We start from the raw sequence: 16,321 nt of genomic DNA, 5'->3' as shown, positions 1-16,321 counted from the left end.
AATGAAGCACCAGCATACCTGAACCACTGCCTTGCATTCCACGTACCCACCAGACAACTCTGTTCTGCCCAACTTGCCCTAGCCTCCGTCCCCAGGATCCACAAGACCAGAACCAGAGGAAGATTGTTCTCCTTCCTTGTCACAAAGACCTGGAACACCCTGCCCCTCCACCTCAGCAATCTGCGTAACTGACCCTATTCAAGAAGGCCCTCAAGACCTAGCTCTTCCAATGATCCTACAACCTGAAGGACCAGCAGCCCCCCCCAGTGACTGGAGGACCCCACAGGTGAGTAACTGCGCTATACAAGCCCCTGATTGATTGTTTGACTTCAACAATATAAGAATTTAAATATAAACTTAGAAATGTTGTAATATTGTTTCTGTTCTATGTATTGAATAATTTATTTTCAAGTTGCATTTTTATATGAAAATATTATATACTGCTCACCCAAGCCCACAAGACCCTTCACAACAACGGTATGCATCATGAATGCGTAGGTTATGAATTTATGAAGATTTGTGTCGTCAACGCATGAACTTATCTGCAATATATTAAAGAGCAGGATTCTGATATTAAAAAACATCTCTTTATTTTTCCAGTTATGCATCAGTGTACCAAGCAATATCATAAATGACAAGTTGCGACAAACAGCATCCGCAAACAATGCCACAACTGCTCCATTCTCAATTGGCGCGAAGAGAGAAGACCCAGGGCCTGGTGGACATCGAATGTTGAGACCCTGGATGCAGATGATCCTATTATTCTGAAAAACAAGGATACAATTCAATAAAAGGCCATGCATGGTTTGTACGCAAAGTTAAGGATCAATGAGGCAGCACAACAAGGTAATCTGCATAAGAATGGTTAACCTGGCCAATGTTGAACCTGGACCAGAAGCTCTTGACTAGTTTAGAAGTGTACTGAAAAATCTCCACTTCAGTCTGCCACATATTCACAAAGGGATTACTGGTAGCAACAAATACATTCACGGTTGTGGATTCCTCCACTATGAATGGAGAGACACCCGCAGTCATAAATCCCACTAAGGGGAACTCTAATATCACCCCCTCCCTCCAAATGGCCAGAGATTTATTTGAGCCAAGGGCTGGATCACTCGGTTTTGATGGGGTGGGGGAGAAGTGCTTTCTCCTAAGGCAAAATGTTTTACTGAAGAAAGTAGGAAAATAAAAAAAATATGTTTGCACAGCGGGTTCCATTACAGGGAAATCTTCAAAGCCTAGATTTAGGCAAAGGTGTAGAGGAAATAGGAGCACAGATACCATGTGACATTCTCAGTAGTTTAATAAACACACAAAAGATGATGGGAGACATGCTTTCAAAGTGTATGACCACGGACACTCACTATCATTCTAATCCAGCATTCTTATTACCCCATCATGCCATCTCAGGTAGCACCATATGCAAACCAGTCTTGACCCTGCGCCAATAGGAACAGTCCAGCCCGAACAGCCAGGGGAGTTCCTTCCTGAACCATAACACAAGTAACGCAAGACTAGTTTCGCACTAATTGGGGCTCATCAGTTGGGTGTAGGTTGCTACTAGTCGCACTGACTACGGGACCCGCGTCTGAGCATAACTTTGCCACTTAAGGCTGTACATCAAAATGTGATGGAAGGAACGCTTGCACCGTGGCTAGACCCAGGTCAAGCTGGTTGTAGGGCTCCGCACTGCACTACTGTGGTCCTGATAACTGTTCAAAAAGAGCTTTGCATGATCATTGGCCGAGGAAGAGCTGCCACTGAGTCTTCTTGACCTTTCTACAGCCAATGACCAGATTTATCTTTACTTGTAAGGCCGGGCGTCAAAGGGGAGTCCAAGGGTTGGACTGGTCTTTCTTAGTGGGCTGTACCCAGGAGCTCTGCATCCCACCCCTCCCAATCTATTTACTACATACCATCTTTCATGTTTGTCTTATACCCTGTTGGTTCCAAACCTTGATAGAAACACCACTGGAGTCCATAATACATTACAAAGGGGATTCAGAGCACTTGCATGCTGGATGACAAGAAAAAGCCTTAAACTTAACTCAAACATAACTCTAAGGGTGCTGGGTTATCTGGGTCATCTATTTCATTCTCAGGTTGCTGACTTGACACACTGGGTCTCAACCCAGCTTCTTTCAGGACTCTTACAAATCCTGGGATGATATTTGATGAGGACATTTCCTTAAAGATCCTGATTACTGAGGCATCGGAGGGCTGCTTCTTTCACCTCAGAGTTTTAGGGGAAAGAATTTCTATCATCGCTGACAACACTAGCTATCCCACTATTCAAGCCATAGTGGGTGCAAGAATAAATTATGCAGTCCACTGTCAAATATGGACAAGTCACCAGAATAGCCGATGTACAAGATGTGACAACATCTATGCTTTGGTACTTATGACATCAGATGTTCCAACCTACTCTTAGGCCCTAAGATCAAAACGTGTGACTTAAACAAAAGCCTAAATTTACTACTCCTAAATGGCCTTTGTGAATACCGAAAGTCGTAAAGTTAGACTTTAGTCTGTTAACTTTTGTGAATCAGGCCCCAGGTATGTAACCCTTGCTAAAAGACACAAGGTGCAGAGGTCTAAGGCCAGCATTGAGGAAAATCACTGGTGAGGGGTGGAATGCAGGAATTGATCTGTGCATTTGGTAATTACTGGGCCACATTTCAGACCCTTGTTTTTTGTCAATGTGCTACTTTAAACAAAGATTGGCCAGATGTAAATCAGTCTTGATTCCACTCCAATAGGAACAGTCCACCCTGTAGTGCCAGGCCAGATCCACCTCGGAGGAAATGCAAGAAAACCCAGGCAAGATTTAAATTCGTAATGGGATGGTTTAAATGTCATTGTGAACCTAAGAGTGAATGGGATGGGTAGTGAATGAATGTAGGGGGTATGCTTGAGTGTCAAGTGCTATGTGTGAATGTGAAGGGGTGTGCATCAAAATGAAGGGGTATGTGTGAATTTGAGAAGGGTATGGGTGAATGAAGGGGTGTATATCAACATACAAAGCTAAGTGTGAGTGTGAAAGGACATGTATGAATGTGAAACGGATAAATGTGAATGAAGAGATGTTTGAATGTGAAGGGGGTATAAGTGAATGCCAACGACATGAATGTCAAAGGGTATGTGAGTGTGAAAGAGTAAATGTGAAAGGGTATTAGTGAATGCATAGCGATATATGTGATATGAAGGTGTATGTGTGAATGTGATGGGGCATGTGTGAAATTAAATGGGTACGTTTGAATATGACCGGTCTTATTTGAAAGTGTATGGGAGGTCTAAATGTGAAAGGGTAGGGGTGAAGCGGTATATGTGAATCAGAGTGGCATGTGTGAATGTGAAGGGGTGCAATCCCTCACGGCGCATGCCTGAGCAACGTGGTCTTAACAACAACCGTGTCTTAATTATGCGTGTCTTAACTATGCATGCCTTTACCACGCATGCTTTTACAACTGATTTAGTTGAAATAGCATTTTTGGTAAAGGCGTATGTGCGGTTAAAGTTATGCCCTAGCATCCCCTTAGTCCTAAAACCTATCCTAAATCCCAGCCCCCTGCCCAGAGTACAACCCTAGCCCTAAAAACACCCCAGCCCCACACCCTGACTTCTGAAAGCCCGGACCCAGCTCTAAAAATGAAGCCCCCCCCCCCCCCTCCCAGGCACTGAGCCCTAAAAACCCAGCTCCCAGCTTTGAAATTGACCCAAACACCCGGAGCCCTAAAACCTTCGCCCTGGACCTAAAAAAACACCAGACTCCCGCCCTAAACGTCCCTGCAGCTGTAAAGTACCCTGACCCCTGTCTTGAAGGCCTAAAACACGGACCTGCAGCCTACCCGGGCCCCCCCACTGAGCCCTAAAACAGGCCTCTCTGCCCTATAAAGTATCCTGACCACCGGCCCGGAGCCTTAAAGCCCTAAAAAGTTACCCGACCCTCAACTCCCAGAAATCATACTCACCAAGCCGTTCCTCGTCCAGGCAGGAAGTCACCTCTGACCTTCCGCCTCGAGTAATGAGCGCTAACTACTACTAACGTCTAAACCACGCATTTGTGTGGTAAAAAAAATAAGCGGGGTAAAGACATATGCGGGGTAAAGGCATATGCGGGGTAAAGGCATATGCGGGGTTCCGCCTGCGTTGTTTAGTCATGCACAGTTTAGGCTGTGTGGTTAAGGCTGTTTCATGTATGTGAATGGTATGTGTGAATGTGAAAGGGTATGTGTGAGTGTGAAGGGTCATGCACGAAATTCAATGGGTATGTTTGCATATGACATGATTTATGTGAAAGTGAGTGGTATGTGTGCCTCTCTTCTTCGTCTCACCTGTCCCCTCTCTCTCCCCACCGTATGTTTCCATTGCATTCTTCATTTCTGTCACTAACTGTTTCTCTGTCGCCCTAGTCTCAGTGCTTTATCTTTCTTTCTCACTAACTCTCACTCAGTGCCTCTGTCCGAGTGTGTCATGTTACTTCCTGTGATATCACTGATGTCAAAGGGTGTGTGATGTCACTTCCTGTGATGTCATTAATGTCAAAGGGTGTGTGATGTCACTTCACTAACCCTAGTATTTCAGGGGATCAACGTCCAGGGCAGCACTGTTTATCAGGGGTGACCACGGGCCTAGAAACGGACGGATATTTGATCTGATGGCGGTGTGTGGAGATATGATTTATTTGGGGCACTAAAGCCATAATTGGTGACCTCGAGGATGTGGAGCCGGAGGGCATCTGTAGGCATTACCTACACCCACCCTGGTCTCCGCAGGTGTGGGGTTGGGACTGCAGCCTTACATGTGCCTTCTCCACACTTCCTTCTGTGCAGTCAGTCTTTCATGAGATGCTGCAGACACAAGACGGGGTGAACCTGGGGGTGTGGAGAGACCCCCCCCCCCTCTGTATTTAGAGCAGGGACTCCCTTCCTTCCACCTACTTGAGGCAAAAAGAATCAGGGAAGTGTCCCCTGTGCCCTGGCAGGGTGTCTACTTGGATGTAATGACGCTGTACGTGTGTGTAATCTGGCTTCAGGGCGCTTTAAACCCCAGCCCACTGGGAGCAGCACCTGGATGTGCACTAGAGGCCCTGGGGGGGGGGTCGCTGCATGGAAATCTCTTATCTGACCTAACATTAACCCTTCTACTGCCTAATGAATACCTTGTCGACTCCATAAACACAATTTAAAGGTGTCATACCAAGTTCTACACGTCTAAGAACAGTTGGGCATATTTACTAGGGGATGGTGCAGCGCAGCATTGAGCCGAAATTGCTAACAGCACACTGCGCCATTCTGAAAAGGCAGGGCTGTGCCGTATTTACGATAATACGGCATAGCCCTGCATTTCCTCTAGCGCTGGCTCTTAGTTCAGCTGCAGCACCAACGCAGGAACCCTTGCATCATAGTGAAAAGGTGATCCGTTGAGGGGATAATTGTTAATGAGCAGGAAGGTATCCCTTCCTGCACATAAACAATCACTAATGGTGATTAGTAACTCCCATGTGTGCTGCATTGTGCAGCACACTTACAAGTTTATTTTTTTAATGGTTGTTTATGTGCAGGAAGGGACACCTTCCTGCACATGAACCATCATTCATGGCGATTCGCTCTTGCTCTGTGTGCTGCAGAATGCAACAGATAGAAACAGCAAAAACGAGGAGAAAAAACTATTTTTGTTTCGCCAGATTTAGACCAAGTTTGTTATTTTTGTCTTCATTTTGGGGCTGCCTCCCATTTACACCACCCTTGTAAATAGGGGGCAGCGTCAACATCAAAGAGTGTTGCGACCAAATGCCCAATGCAACAACCTTTCCCAGCCCTTTCACACTCATTGTAGCGTGAAAGGGGGCATTTACAAGGCGGCGTTAAGTGGCTTAACGTCGCTGTGTTATTAACGTGAAGAGTTTGTGGCCAAGGAAACGTCGCAAGAAGTGACGTTCCTGCAGCAATAAGCCTTCGTATATATGCCCCAGTGTGACTTTCAGCTTTGTTTGAGGTTTACCACCAGTTGATATCTAGAATCAGATTTATAGAATTGTAAAGCAAACAAAAAATGTTTTAAAGTTTCTTTGGGGTTATGCTAAACTGATATTCATTCCAAAGGGACTGGTTCAATTCTAAGTGTGGACTATGAGAGTTTAATATATGTCCCTGTTCGTGACATCGTTGTGAATTAAATATGCTAACTTGTCCCATTGCTATATTTCCCAGGACTTGTGGCCAGTGTTGATGTAGTTCTATGTCTCGGTGCTTTTGAATTCAGCTGCACCTGCAGTCTGGCTTGCTTTGATCTGCCAACAATCACCACCAGACTTAACCCCTTTCATGCGGCCGCGATTCTGCCGCAGAATCGCGAGTGGGCGGCTTTATGACGGCCCCCAGTGGTCATCAGCATGGAAGGGTTTAAATAGTAATATTGCCCTTTATAAACACAAAACATAAAATATACAAATAAGGCTATACCGCAGTTCTATATTAATGCACACTATAAACAAAATATGTACAACTCGCACACCATATTTGATCATCTTAGTCAGTGATCTACCACATGATCTCATCACATGCCTCCATTTTACTACAAGACACAGATGCATTAAGGCTTTATTGCATCAGACAAAGGCTCAAGGCAGCATCACAGCCCAGGGTGGGACCCTCACAACCCTTGGGAGGAGGAGTCCCACCATGGGAGGACCACAAGACTGGCTGCCAGCCTTCTCTTCTCAAGCTGCCCATTTCCTATCACGCGTCAATACTCACCGGGACTTGGTTCGCACACATGTCCACAGTCATTCCTTACGCAGGTCTGACCCTCAGGACAATATCCTCCTCGTCCACACCGTTCAGCGCACAATCCTACACGTAGAAAAGAGCAATACGGCAGTATGAATAGACGTTATTAACATGGTAAAAACCTGTGAGTGCCCCATTCTGTCACCATAGTAATGAAATAGCATCTTATTGCCTGAAGATGTTCATGAGTAATGGCAGACGGGAGTCGATAAGCCATTCCCTCAGAACCATGAACCTCCATTGGGGCATATCACCAACAACCGGTGATAATTATCGCTAAGCGCACTTAGCACTAGGATAATTATTGCCGGTTTCTATCGCTGAGATAGCACGCTATCAGCGACGCTCATATCAAAAGCAATAGGAATACCAGCGATAGCTGATGAATGTGCGATTACCTTTTTCCTGGATTTCCAGCGATAAACTGGGATACATATGATTAAATAGGCAGGATATAACCACGGCCTGACTGGGAACGAAAACTGGCCCTGGGAAAGTGCTCGGCCGGCCGCCCAAGCCCTCCAGAAAAGTGGGAGGGGGTGACCGAGCACTTTGACTGGGCCGCTTTTCAGCTGCAAAAACGGCCCTGTAACAAAAACAGCCCCCAGGGGCCCAAAATCGCCCCCCACCCTTGCTGCCCACAGGGGGATTGCACGGTGCCCGCAATGGCCAGTCCGGGCCTGGAAATACCAGTAGGTTTGTATATAAAGGGGTATACGTGAATGGAAATGGTATGTGTGAGTGTGTAAGGGTATTTGTGAATGTAAACGGGCATGTGAGATATTATAAAAGTATTTGTGAAGGGTATTCCTGAATGTGAAGGGGTATATATGAACATTCAAAGATGTGTGAATGTGAAAGACCTATATGAATGTAAAGGGTATGATTGAATGTGAAGGGGTAAAATTCAATGTGAATGACGTGCTAATATGGAAGGGCATGTGTGAGTGTGAAAGGGTAAATGTGATATGAAAGTGTATGTGTGAATGTGATGGGGCATGCATGAAAGTGAATGGGCATGTTTGAATACAACAGGATTCATTTGAAAGTGTATGGTAAGTCTAAATGTTAAAGGGTATGGGACAACGTGAAGGGGTATATGTGAATCAGAGTGGTGTGTGAATGTAAAGGGGTGTATGTGAATCAGAGTGGTGTGTGTGATTGTGATGGGGTGTATGTGAATGGAAAAGGGTATTGTTAATGTGATGTTTATCTGAATGGCTTGTGTGAATGTGAAAGGGTATGTGAATGTGAAAGGGTATGTGAGTGAAGGATCATGCAGGTATGATTTTCTCCCTCTTTTCCCTTCAGATTCCTTCTGCTTCTTTGGATTTCTCCTTCACACCATTTTTCCTTCTCTGGTAATCTGCGAAATCTTCCCTTCCCACACCTCCTTCCTTCTCTCGCTGCATCTCACACTTCCCCTTTCACTGTATCATACTGTTCCACTCTTCTTCTCTCGTGTTTCTCCATCTGTCCTCTAGTCTCTCCATCTGTCTTTCCTCACTCTCTGCCTCTTGCTCTCTCTTATCTCACTTGCCCTCTCACTATCTCTTCTCTCCCAATTTGTCCTTCATAACTCACAATTTTCCCTTTCTCATTCTCCTTTCCTCTTCTCACCATCTCTCTCTGCCTATCTATCTATCGATCTCTTGGTCTGTCTCGCTGTCTCTCTCTCTCTCTCTCTATCTCATCCCCATTGTGGGGCAGAGAGACAGATACACATTGAAAGGGTAAATCACACCCATATGAACACACCTAGCTCATACCTCTGCAGAGGGGAGTGGGCAACCACCCCCTTGCTTTTGTCTTTTTATCTGCTGACCTCACATCATTTAGGGCTCACCAGGGGGTGCGGTTCTGGGGTTACCCTTTCAGACCCCTAGCACTGCCTTTCCAAACTCTGGCCTCACAGGTGGCAAAAGAGGCATGAACAGCATGTAACCCATGCAGTAATTCTGCTGTTTAATTTCTACAGCTCTGATTGGGACATTACACTCTGTTTGGTAAAAGAAATGCATGTCGAATCAGCACTAATGGAGGGTATATTTAATGCATTGTTGCATATTGATTTATATTGGTGGGTTGACCATTTATTTAACAATGTTTTACGTAACTCTCCCTTTTATTTATCAATACATACACTAGGTGCCACATTGATCAAAGTGTTGCGTTGCCCTTGCATCGCGCAATGTAACGCAACAGTAATGCAAAACTAAAGTCAGATTTACTGAGCCACGCATGGCCCCCTTGCACGTCCCTGTGGGGCTTGGTAAATCTGGAGTAACGCAACAGTAATGCAAAACTAAAGTCAGATTCACCGAGCCATGCACGGCCCCCTTGCACGTCCCTGTGGGGTTCGGTAAATCTGAAGTAACGCAACAGCAATGCAAAACTAAAGTCAGATTTACCGAGCCACGCATGGCCCCCTTGCATGTCCCTGTGGGGCTTGGTAAATCTGGAGTAACGCAAGACCGCAGAAGTCGCAGCTTCCATTACTCTGCCCATGGAGGCGTTCCATGGGTGGAGTCACATCCGCCATGAATTTAGGCGCAGACCCAGATTCACCATGAGTGTCTGACCTGGAATATGTCAAAATTCGACGCCTTCCCAAGGGAGGTGTAACGAGGGGAAATATCATGATTTTTCCTTGACTTTTATTTCTTTCTCTGCGTGCTGCATTCATGAGGAAAAGCATCAGGTGTCCCTTCCTGCCCCAAAACAATCCTGCTTAAAACAGGCACACTTGCAGCATGATGCAAAGCAGCCTTCACTGCGCTCGACAGCCAAAAGCACAGCCGTGCACGGAGAGGCAGGAATGCACCATATAATGTTATATATGGGGCATTCCTGCCCTCTCCCTTTTAGGCGGTGCAGCGCCGCAAAGTAGCTGCTGCGTTGCCTGAAAAATGTAATATCGTTCTTGAGTGGAGTGGCATCAATTATTGTGATGTCATCAGGCTCAAGGTCATGTTGCATCACTTTCTGGGATTCAAAGTCATATAATATCACTTCCTGTGCTATCATTGATCTCAAAGGGTGTGTGATGTCACTTCCTGTGATATCATGGATGTCAAAGGGTGTGTGATGTCATTTTCACTAACCCTGGTATTTCAGGGGATCAACAACAAATAAGCTCTCGCAACTACATGTGTGTATATCAAAACAAGGTTCAATGACCAACAGTAAAAGGAAACGCAGACGCAGGTTCTTTGGTGTGATACTTCTTGTTACAGCAAGATGTTAACTTTTCTCCAGACTTAAGAATGATATCAATCGCCGACACGTGTTTCGTCGTGTGCGGGTGAGTCAAACACGACTCTTCAGGGCTTATACTCCCAATCCACAGTGTGGTTGGAGTAAGTCTGGGTCTTTACAAGCTCAGTTTCAGGCAATGGGTATTCTGTGTGTTCATACACAGACGAGGCTGGTTAATAAGGTAATCAATGGTAGTATAGGAGTGGAGTTATCAAATCCCATTGGCAATCTTGTAGAGATAATGTAGCGCTGTATCCCGCTATGTCGTCAGGCGGTGAGCCGGGAGGGGATTCTTAAATCGTGCCTAAATGAGGTAATGAGTCTGTATCCTCTGAGGCGGTGTGCCGCTTCATGCAATCCCTCCTCTGTTTGTTCCCGGCGGTCGTCTCTCGTGTACGAAACTGAGCTTGTAAAGACCCAGACTTACTCCAACCACACTGTGGATTGGGAGTATAAGCCCTGAAGAGTCGTGTTTGACTCACCCGCACACGACGAAACACGTGTCGGCAATTGATATCATTCTTAAGTCTGGAGAAAAGTTAACATCTTGCTGTAACAAGAAGTATCACACCAAAGAACCTGCGTCTGCGTTTCCTTTTACTGTTGGTCATTGAACCTTGTTTTGATACACACATGTAGTTGCGAGAGCTTATTTGTTGTTTAATTGTCTTGTCTTTGACTTGTTTGGACGGTTAAGGGCGTTTTGCCGTCTGCTCTTTACGCACTACACAACGATACGTTTGCTCCTTACACACTTTGTAACGTTTCAACCCAGGCAGTGCGCCCCCTTAGTCCTATTTTTCTAAAAAACCCCATGCTCAGTATTTCAGGGGATCAACGTCCAGGGCAGCCCTGTTGATCAGAACTGATCACGCGCCTAGAAGCGGGCGGATATTTGATCTGATGGCCGGTGTGTGGAGCTGGGATTTATTTGGGGCACTAAAGCCATAAATGGTGACGTCGAGGCTGTGGAGCCGGAGGGGAGCTGTAGGCATTACCTTCACCCACCCTCGTCTCCGCAGGGGTGGGGTTGGGACTGCAGCCTTACATGTGCCTTCTCCACACCTCCTTCTGTGCAGTCAGCCTTTCATTATACTGAGATGCTGCGGACACAAGACGGGGGTGAACCTGGTGGTGTGGAGAGACCCATCCCCCTCTATATTTAGAGCAGGGACTCCCTTTCTTCCCCCTACTTGAGGGAAGAGGAATCAGGGAAGTGTCCCCTGTGCCCTGGCAGGATGGCTGCGTGGATGGAATGACGCTGTACTTGTGTAAGCTGGCCTCAGGGCGCTTTAAACCCAGCCCACTGGGAGCAGCCCCTGGATGTGCACCTGAGGCCCCGCGGGGGCTGCTTATGAACATTAACTCTTTCCCCTCCTAATGAATACCTAGTTTACTCTCTAAATAAAAAATTTGATACCAACTTCCACACTTCTGTTTAAGATCAGTGTGGCTTTCAGCTGTTTGAGGCATACCACCAATTGACATTTTGAAAAACCTACACAGGATTTATAAAACGGTAAAGCAAACCAAATTTTTTTTTATTTCTTTGGGATTCTGCTCAAATGTTTATTTTAATTTGGCTGATTTTATATATATTGGGATGTCCCTGTCTAAGACCACATTGTGATTTAAATATGGTAACTTATCCCATTGCTATATTTCCCAGGTCTTGCGTCCAGTGTTGATGTAGTTCTATGTGTCGGTGCTTTTGGATTCAGCAGCACCATTAGTCTGGTTTGCTTTGAACGGCCAACAAACATTACCCGACTTAAATAGTAATCTTGCCCTTTATAAACACAGCATATAAAATATACTAATACTATACCTTAGTTATATATTAATGCACACTATAAACAAAATATGTACAACTTACACATGTTTGATCATTTTAGCCAACACTGTGTATCCAGTGATCAGTCTCATGATCTCATCACATGCCTCCATTTTAGTAGGAGACACTGGTGCATTAAAGCTTTATTGCTTCAGATAAAGGCTCAAGGCAGCATCACAGCCCAGGGTGGGACCCTCACAACCCTTGGAAGGAGGGGTTCCACCATGGCAGGACCACAAGACTTGCTGCCAGCCTTTTCTTCTCAAGCTGCCCATTTCCTATCACGCGTCAATACTTACTAGGACTTGGTTCGCACACATGTCCACAGTCATTCCTTACGCAGGTCTGACCCGCAGGACAATATCCTCCTCGTCCACACCGTTCAGCGCACAGTCCTACACCGAGAAAAGAGAAATACAGCAGTATGAATAGACGTTATTAACATGGTAAAAACCTGTGAGTGCCCCATCCTGTCACCATAGTAATGAAATAGCATCTTATTGCCTGAAGATGTTCATGAGTAATGGCAGACGGGGGTCGATACGCCATTCCCTCAGAACCTTGAACCTTCATTGGGGCATATAACCAACAACCGGCGATAATTATCGCTAAGCGCAGTTAGCGCTAGGATAATTATCGCCGGCTATCGCTAGTTTCTATCGCTGAGATAGCGCGCTATCAGCGACGCTTATCTGAAAAGCGATAGGAATACCAGCGATAGCTGATGAAGGTGCGATTATCGCTGGAAATCCAGGAAAAAGGTAAACTGGGATACATAGGATTAAATAGGCAGGATATAACCAGGGCCGGACTGGGAATGAAAACTGGCCCTGGCAAAGTGCTCGGCCGGCCGCCAAACCCCACCCCCCCCCCCCTCCCGGAAAAGGGGTAGGGGGAGACAGAGCTCCAGCTCCTTGCCTGGGCCGCTTTTCGGCAGATTTTGTTACAGGGCCGATTTTGCTGCAAAAACGGCCCTGTAAAAAAATCGGCCCCCACCCTTGCGGCGAACCGGGGGATTGCAAAGTGCCCGCAATGGCCAGTCCGGGCCTGGATATAACAGTATGTTTGTATATAAAGGGGTATACGTGAATGGAAATGGTATGTGTGAGTGTGGAAGGGTATTTGTGAATGTAAACGGGCATGTGTGAATATAAAAGTATTTGTGAAGGGTATTCGAGAATGTGAAGGGGTATATATGAACATTCAAAGATGTGTGAATGTGAAAGACCTATATGAATGTAAAGGGTATGATTGAATGTGAAGGGGTATAATTCAATGTGAATGACATGCTAATATGGAAAGGCATGCGTGAGTGTGAAAGGGTAAAAGTGATATAACAGTGTATGTGTGAATGTGATGGGGCATGCATGAAAGTCAATGGGCATGTTTAAATATGACAGGGTTCATTTGAAAGTGTATGGTAGGTCTAAATGTTAAAGGGTATGGGACAACGTGAAGGGGTGTATGTGAATCAGTGGTGTGTGTGAATGTGAAGGGGTGTATGTGAATCAGAGTGGTGTGTGTGAATGTGAAGGGGTGTATGTGAATCTGAGTGGTGTGTGTGAATGTGAAGGGGTGTATGTGAATCAGAGTGGTGTGTGTGAATGTGAAGGGGTGTATGTGAATCTGAGTGGTGTGTGTGAATGTGAAGGGGTGTATGTGAATGGAAAAGGGTATTGTTAATGTGAATATGTTTATGTGAATGGCATGTGTGAAAGTGAAAGGATATGTGTGAAAGTGAAAGGATATGTGTGAGTGTGAAGGATCATGCATGAAATTCACTTGGTATGAATTTCTCCCTCCTCCTCTTTTCCCTTCTGATTCCTTCTGCTTCTTTGGATTTCTTCTCTTTCAAACAATTTCCCTCTGTTAATCTGCGAAATCTCCTTCCCACACCTCCATCCTTCTCTCGCTGTATCTCTCACACTTCCCCTTTCACTGTCATACTGTTCCACTCTTCTCTCTCGTGTTTCTCCATCTCTCCTCTAATCTCTCCATCTCTGTATTTCCTCACTCTCTGCCTCTTGCTCTTATCTCACTTGCCCTCTCACTATCTCCCAATTTGTCCATCTTTGTAACTCACAAATTTCCCTTTTTCATTCTCCTTTCCCCTCTCACCATCTCTCTCTCACTATCTATCCATCTCTCTGTCTGTCTCGCGGTCTATCTCATCCCCTTTCTCATTCTCCTTTTCTCCTCACCATCTTCCTCTCTCTGCCTATCTATCCATCCATCCATCCATATCTCTATCTGTCTCTCTGTCTCTCTATCTCATCCCCACTGTGGGGCAGAGAGACAGATACACATTGAAAGGGTAAATCACACCCATATGAACACAGCTAGCATATACCTCTGCAGAGGGGAGTGGGCAAGCACCCCCTTGTTTTCGTCTTTTGATCTGCAGACCTCAAATCATTTAGGGCTCACCAGGGGGTGCGGCTCTGGGGTTACCCTTTCAGACCCCTAACACTGCCTTTGCAAACTCTGGCCTCACAGGTGGCAAAAGAGGCATGAACAGTATGTAACCCATGCAGTAATTCTGCTGTTTAATTTCTACAGCTCTGATTGGGACATTACACTTTGTTTGGTAAAAGAAATGCATGTCAAATCAGCACTCTTAGAATATATCATGAAATGAAAAATGCTAATTTTTTTAACCTGTTTTCATGCTTCGGTACGGTTGAGAAAACAAAAAAAAGCATCGGCAAAGTCAATAGGTTTGACCTTTGCAAACTGGTGAGCTGTTTATGTTTTATTACTGTGAGAATAAAACACCAGGAAATGCTGCTTCAACACAACACAATATGCTGGAGTATAATTTTAATAGAGCAAAGGGGGTGCTTTCAGCAAGCAACTGTACATAGGAAAGACATAGAAATTACACCTGGGTGACATTTTAATTATGCTGCAATATTCAAAGTAATTTCACATTACTCTGATGTGAAATTACTGGAAATTAAGAGATTATGTCCACTTTCATAATTTTGCATAATCTTGAGCAAAAATGCCTGCACAAGAGTACAGCAACAGAGCACAGGGGAGGGCTGGCCGCTGCTCTTCCTGTTCTGTTGCATTTAGCGATATTTTCTTAGCGCAAATTGCATCATTGGGACAATTTGGAAACTAGGATTCATTTTGTGCAACGAAAAATAGCACTAAATGCAGGGTTAAGAACTGCACGCGAGTCCGAATAACTCTGCTGTAACTTGCCATAATGACGCTATTGCAAACTATGCGTGTTACACTCACTCCTAATAGAATCGCTTTTCACCTGTAATTCACCGTAATTTATAACATTAATGTTGTGTGTATAATCTTGTGTAATGGTTCATTTTTCTTTTTTGTTTTTTCACGGACTCAGGGGCATATTTACAAGCCCCTATCGCCACAAGAATGTCACTTTTTTTACATTCCTGTGGCGATACGGGCTTCACCTTATTTAAAAGGCAATGCTAAGCTACCTAAAATAGCTAAATGCGGTCTTGTAAATAAGGCACCCTTTCACGCCATATTGAGCGTGAAATGGGTTGTCAATGAGGGTTATGGTGAGATTCCGGCCGCAACACCCATTGATTTTGACGCTGCCCCCTATAAGTGTGGCCTAAATATAGGGCTGCGCCAAAATTAAGACCAAAAAAATCTGGTTTTAACATGGCGCAACAAGACATGCTTTATTTTGCCTCGTATTTGATGTTTTTATATGTGCTGCATGTTGCAGTACACATTAAAACAGCAAAAAACCATGCATGATTGTTTGTGCAGGAAGGTGTCCCTTGCTGCACATTATCAATCATTTAAAAAAACAAGCATTTGCAATAGGTCTCGCATTTACACGCTTCTGAACTATTGGCATTGTAATTGGCAATGCCTTTTATTTATGTTTTGGTTTTTAAAACCTAAATAAAGGCATTGGGGCCGATTCACAGAACTTATCTGAGATAAAATCCTAAGCTTACTACTTTTGGTATTCACAGAAGGCATGTAGTAGTAAAGTTAGGACTCCTAACTGTGTCCATTTTTTGTATATGCGGGATTCACTGTTCAGAGTGAGTAAATCATGTGTGTGCACGAGTGGTGTATGTGTGTGCAGGCGTGTGTGTGGACGTGTGCTTTTTTATTTTCAGATTTCTCATTGCATGAAGGTGACAAAACTTCTAAAACGGTCTCACGGACACACCTAATGATATGTTTCAAATACCCAGAACCCTCTATGTTTCACAAGTGTGGCACCTCCTTAATCTAGCCAATTTTGGAGGGTATATTTATTGCATTGTTGCATATTGCTTTAGATTGGTCGGGTTGACCATTTTCTTAAATATCTTTTATGTAACTGTCCCTTTTATCTATCAATACATACAGGGTATGATTGAATGTGAAGGGGTAAAATTCAATGTGAATGACGTGCTAATATGGAAGGGCATGTGTGAGTGTGAAAGGG

At 44.8% G+C, this 16,321-nt stretch overlaps 1 protein-coding gene across 1 annotated transcript in view; it reads right to left on the bottom strand.

The window, feature by feature from the left end:
• Positions 1-569: 569 nt before the first annotated feature.
• The window catches only part of LOC147693256 (uncharacterized), a 75,180-nt gene continuing 59,428 nt past the window's right edge, over positions 570-16,321 (bottom strand). The window contains exons 6-8 of the mRNA XM_086933651.1: positions 12,183-12,278; positions 6,759-6,854; positions 570-764 (exon numbers count right to left, since the gene is read on the bottom strand). Of these exons, the coding sequence (XP_086789777.1) occupies positions 760-764; positions 6,759-6,854; positions 12,183-12,278 (197 nt within the window). The 3' untranslated portion in view covers positions 570-759. The remainder of the gene's footprint in view (positions 765-6,758; positions 6,855-12,182; positions 12,279-16,321) is intronic.

This window comes from Lissotriton vulgaris, chromosome 8, assembly GCF_964263255.1.
Source record: "Lissotriton vulgaris chromosome 8, aLisVul1.2, whole genome shotgun sequence".
Lineage (NCBI taxonomy): Eukaryota > Metazoa > Chordata > Amphibia > Caudata > Salamandridae > Lissotriton > Lissotriton vulgaris.
This window is presented reverse-complemented; position numbering and strand designations above follow the sequence as displayed.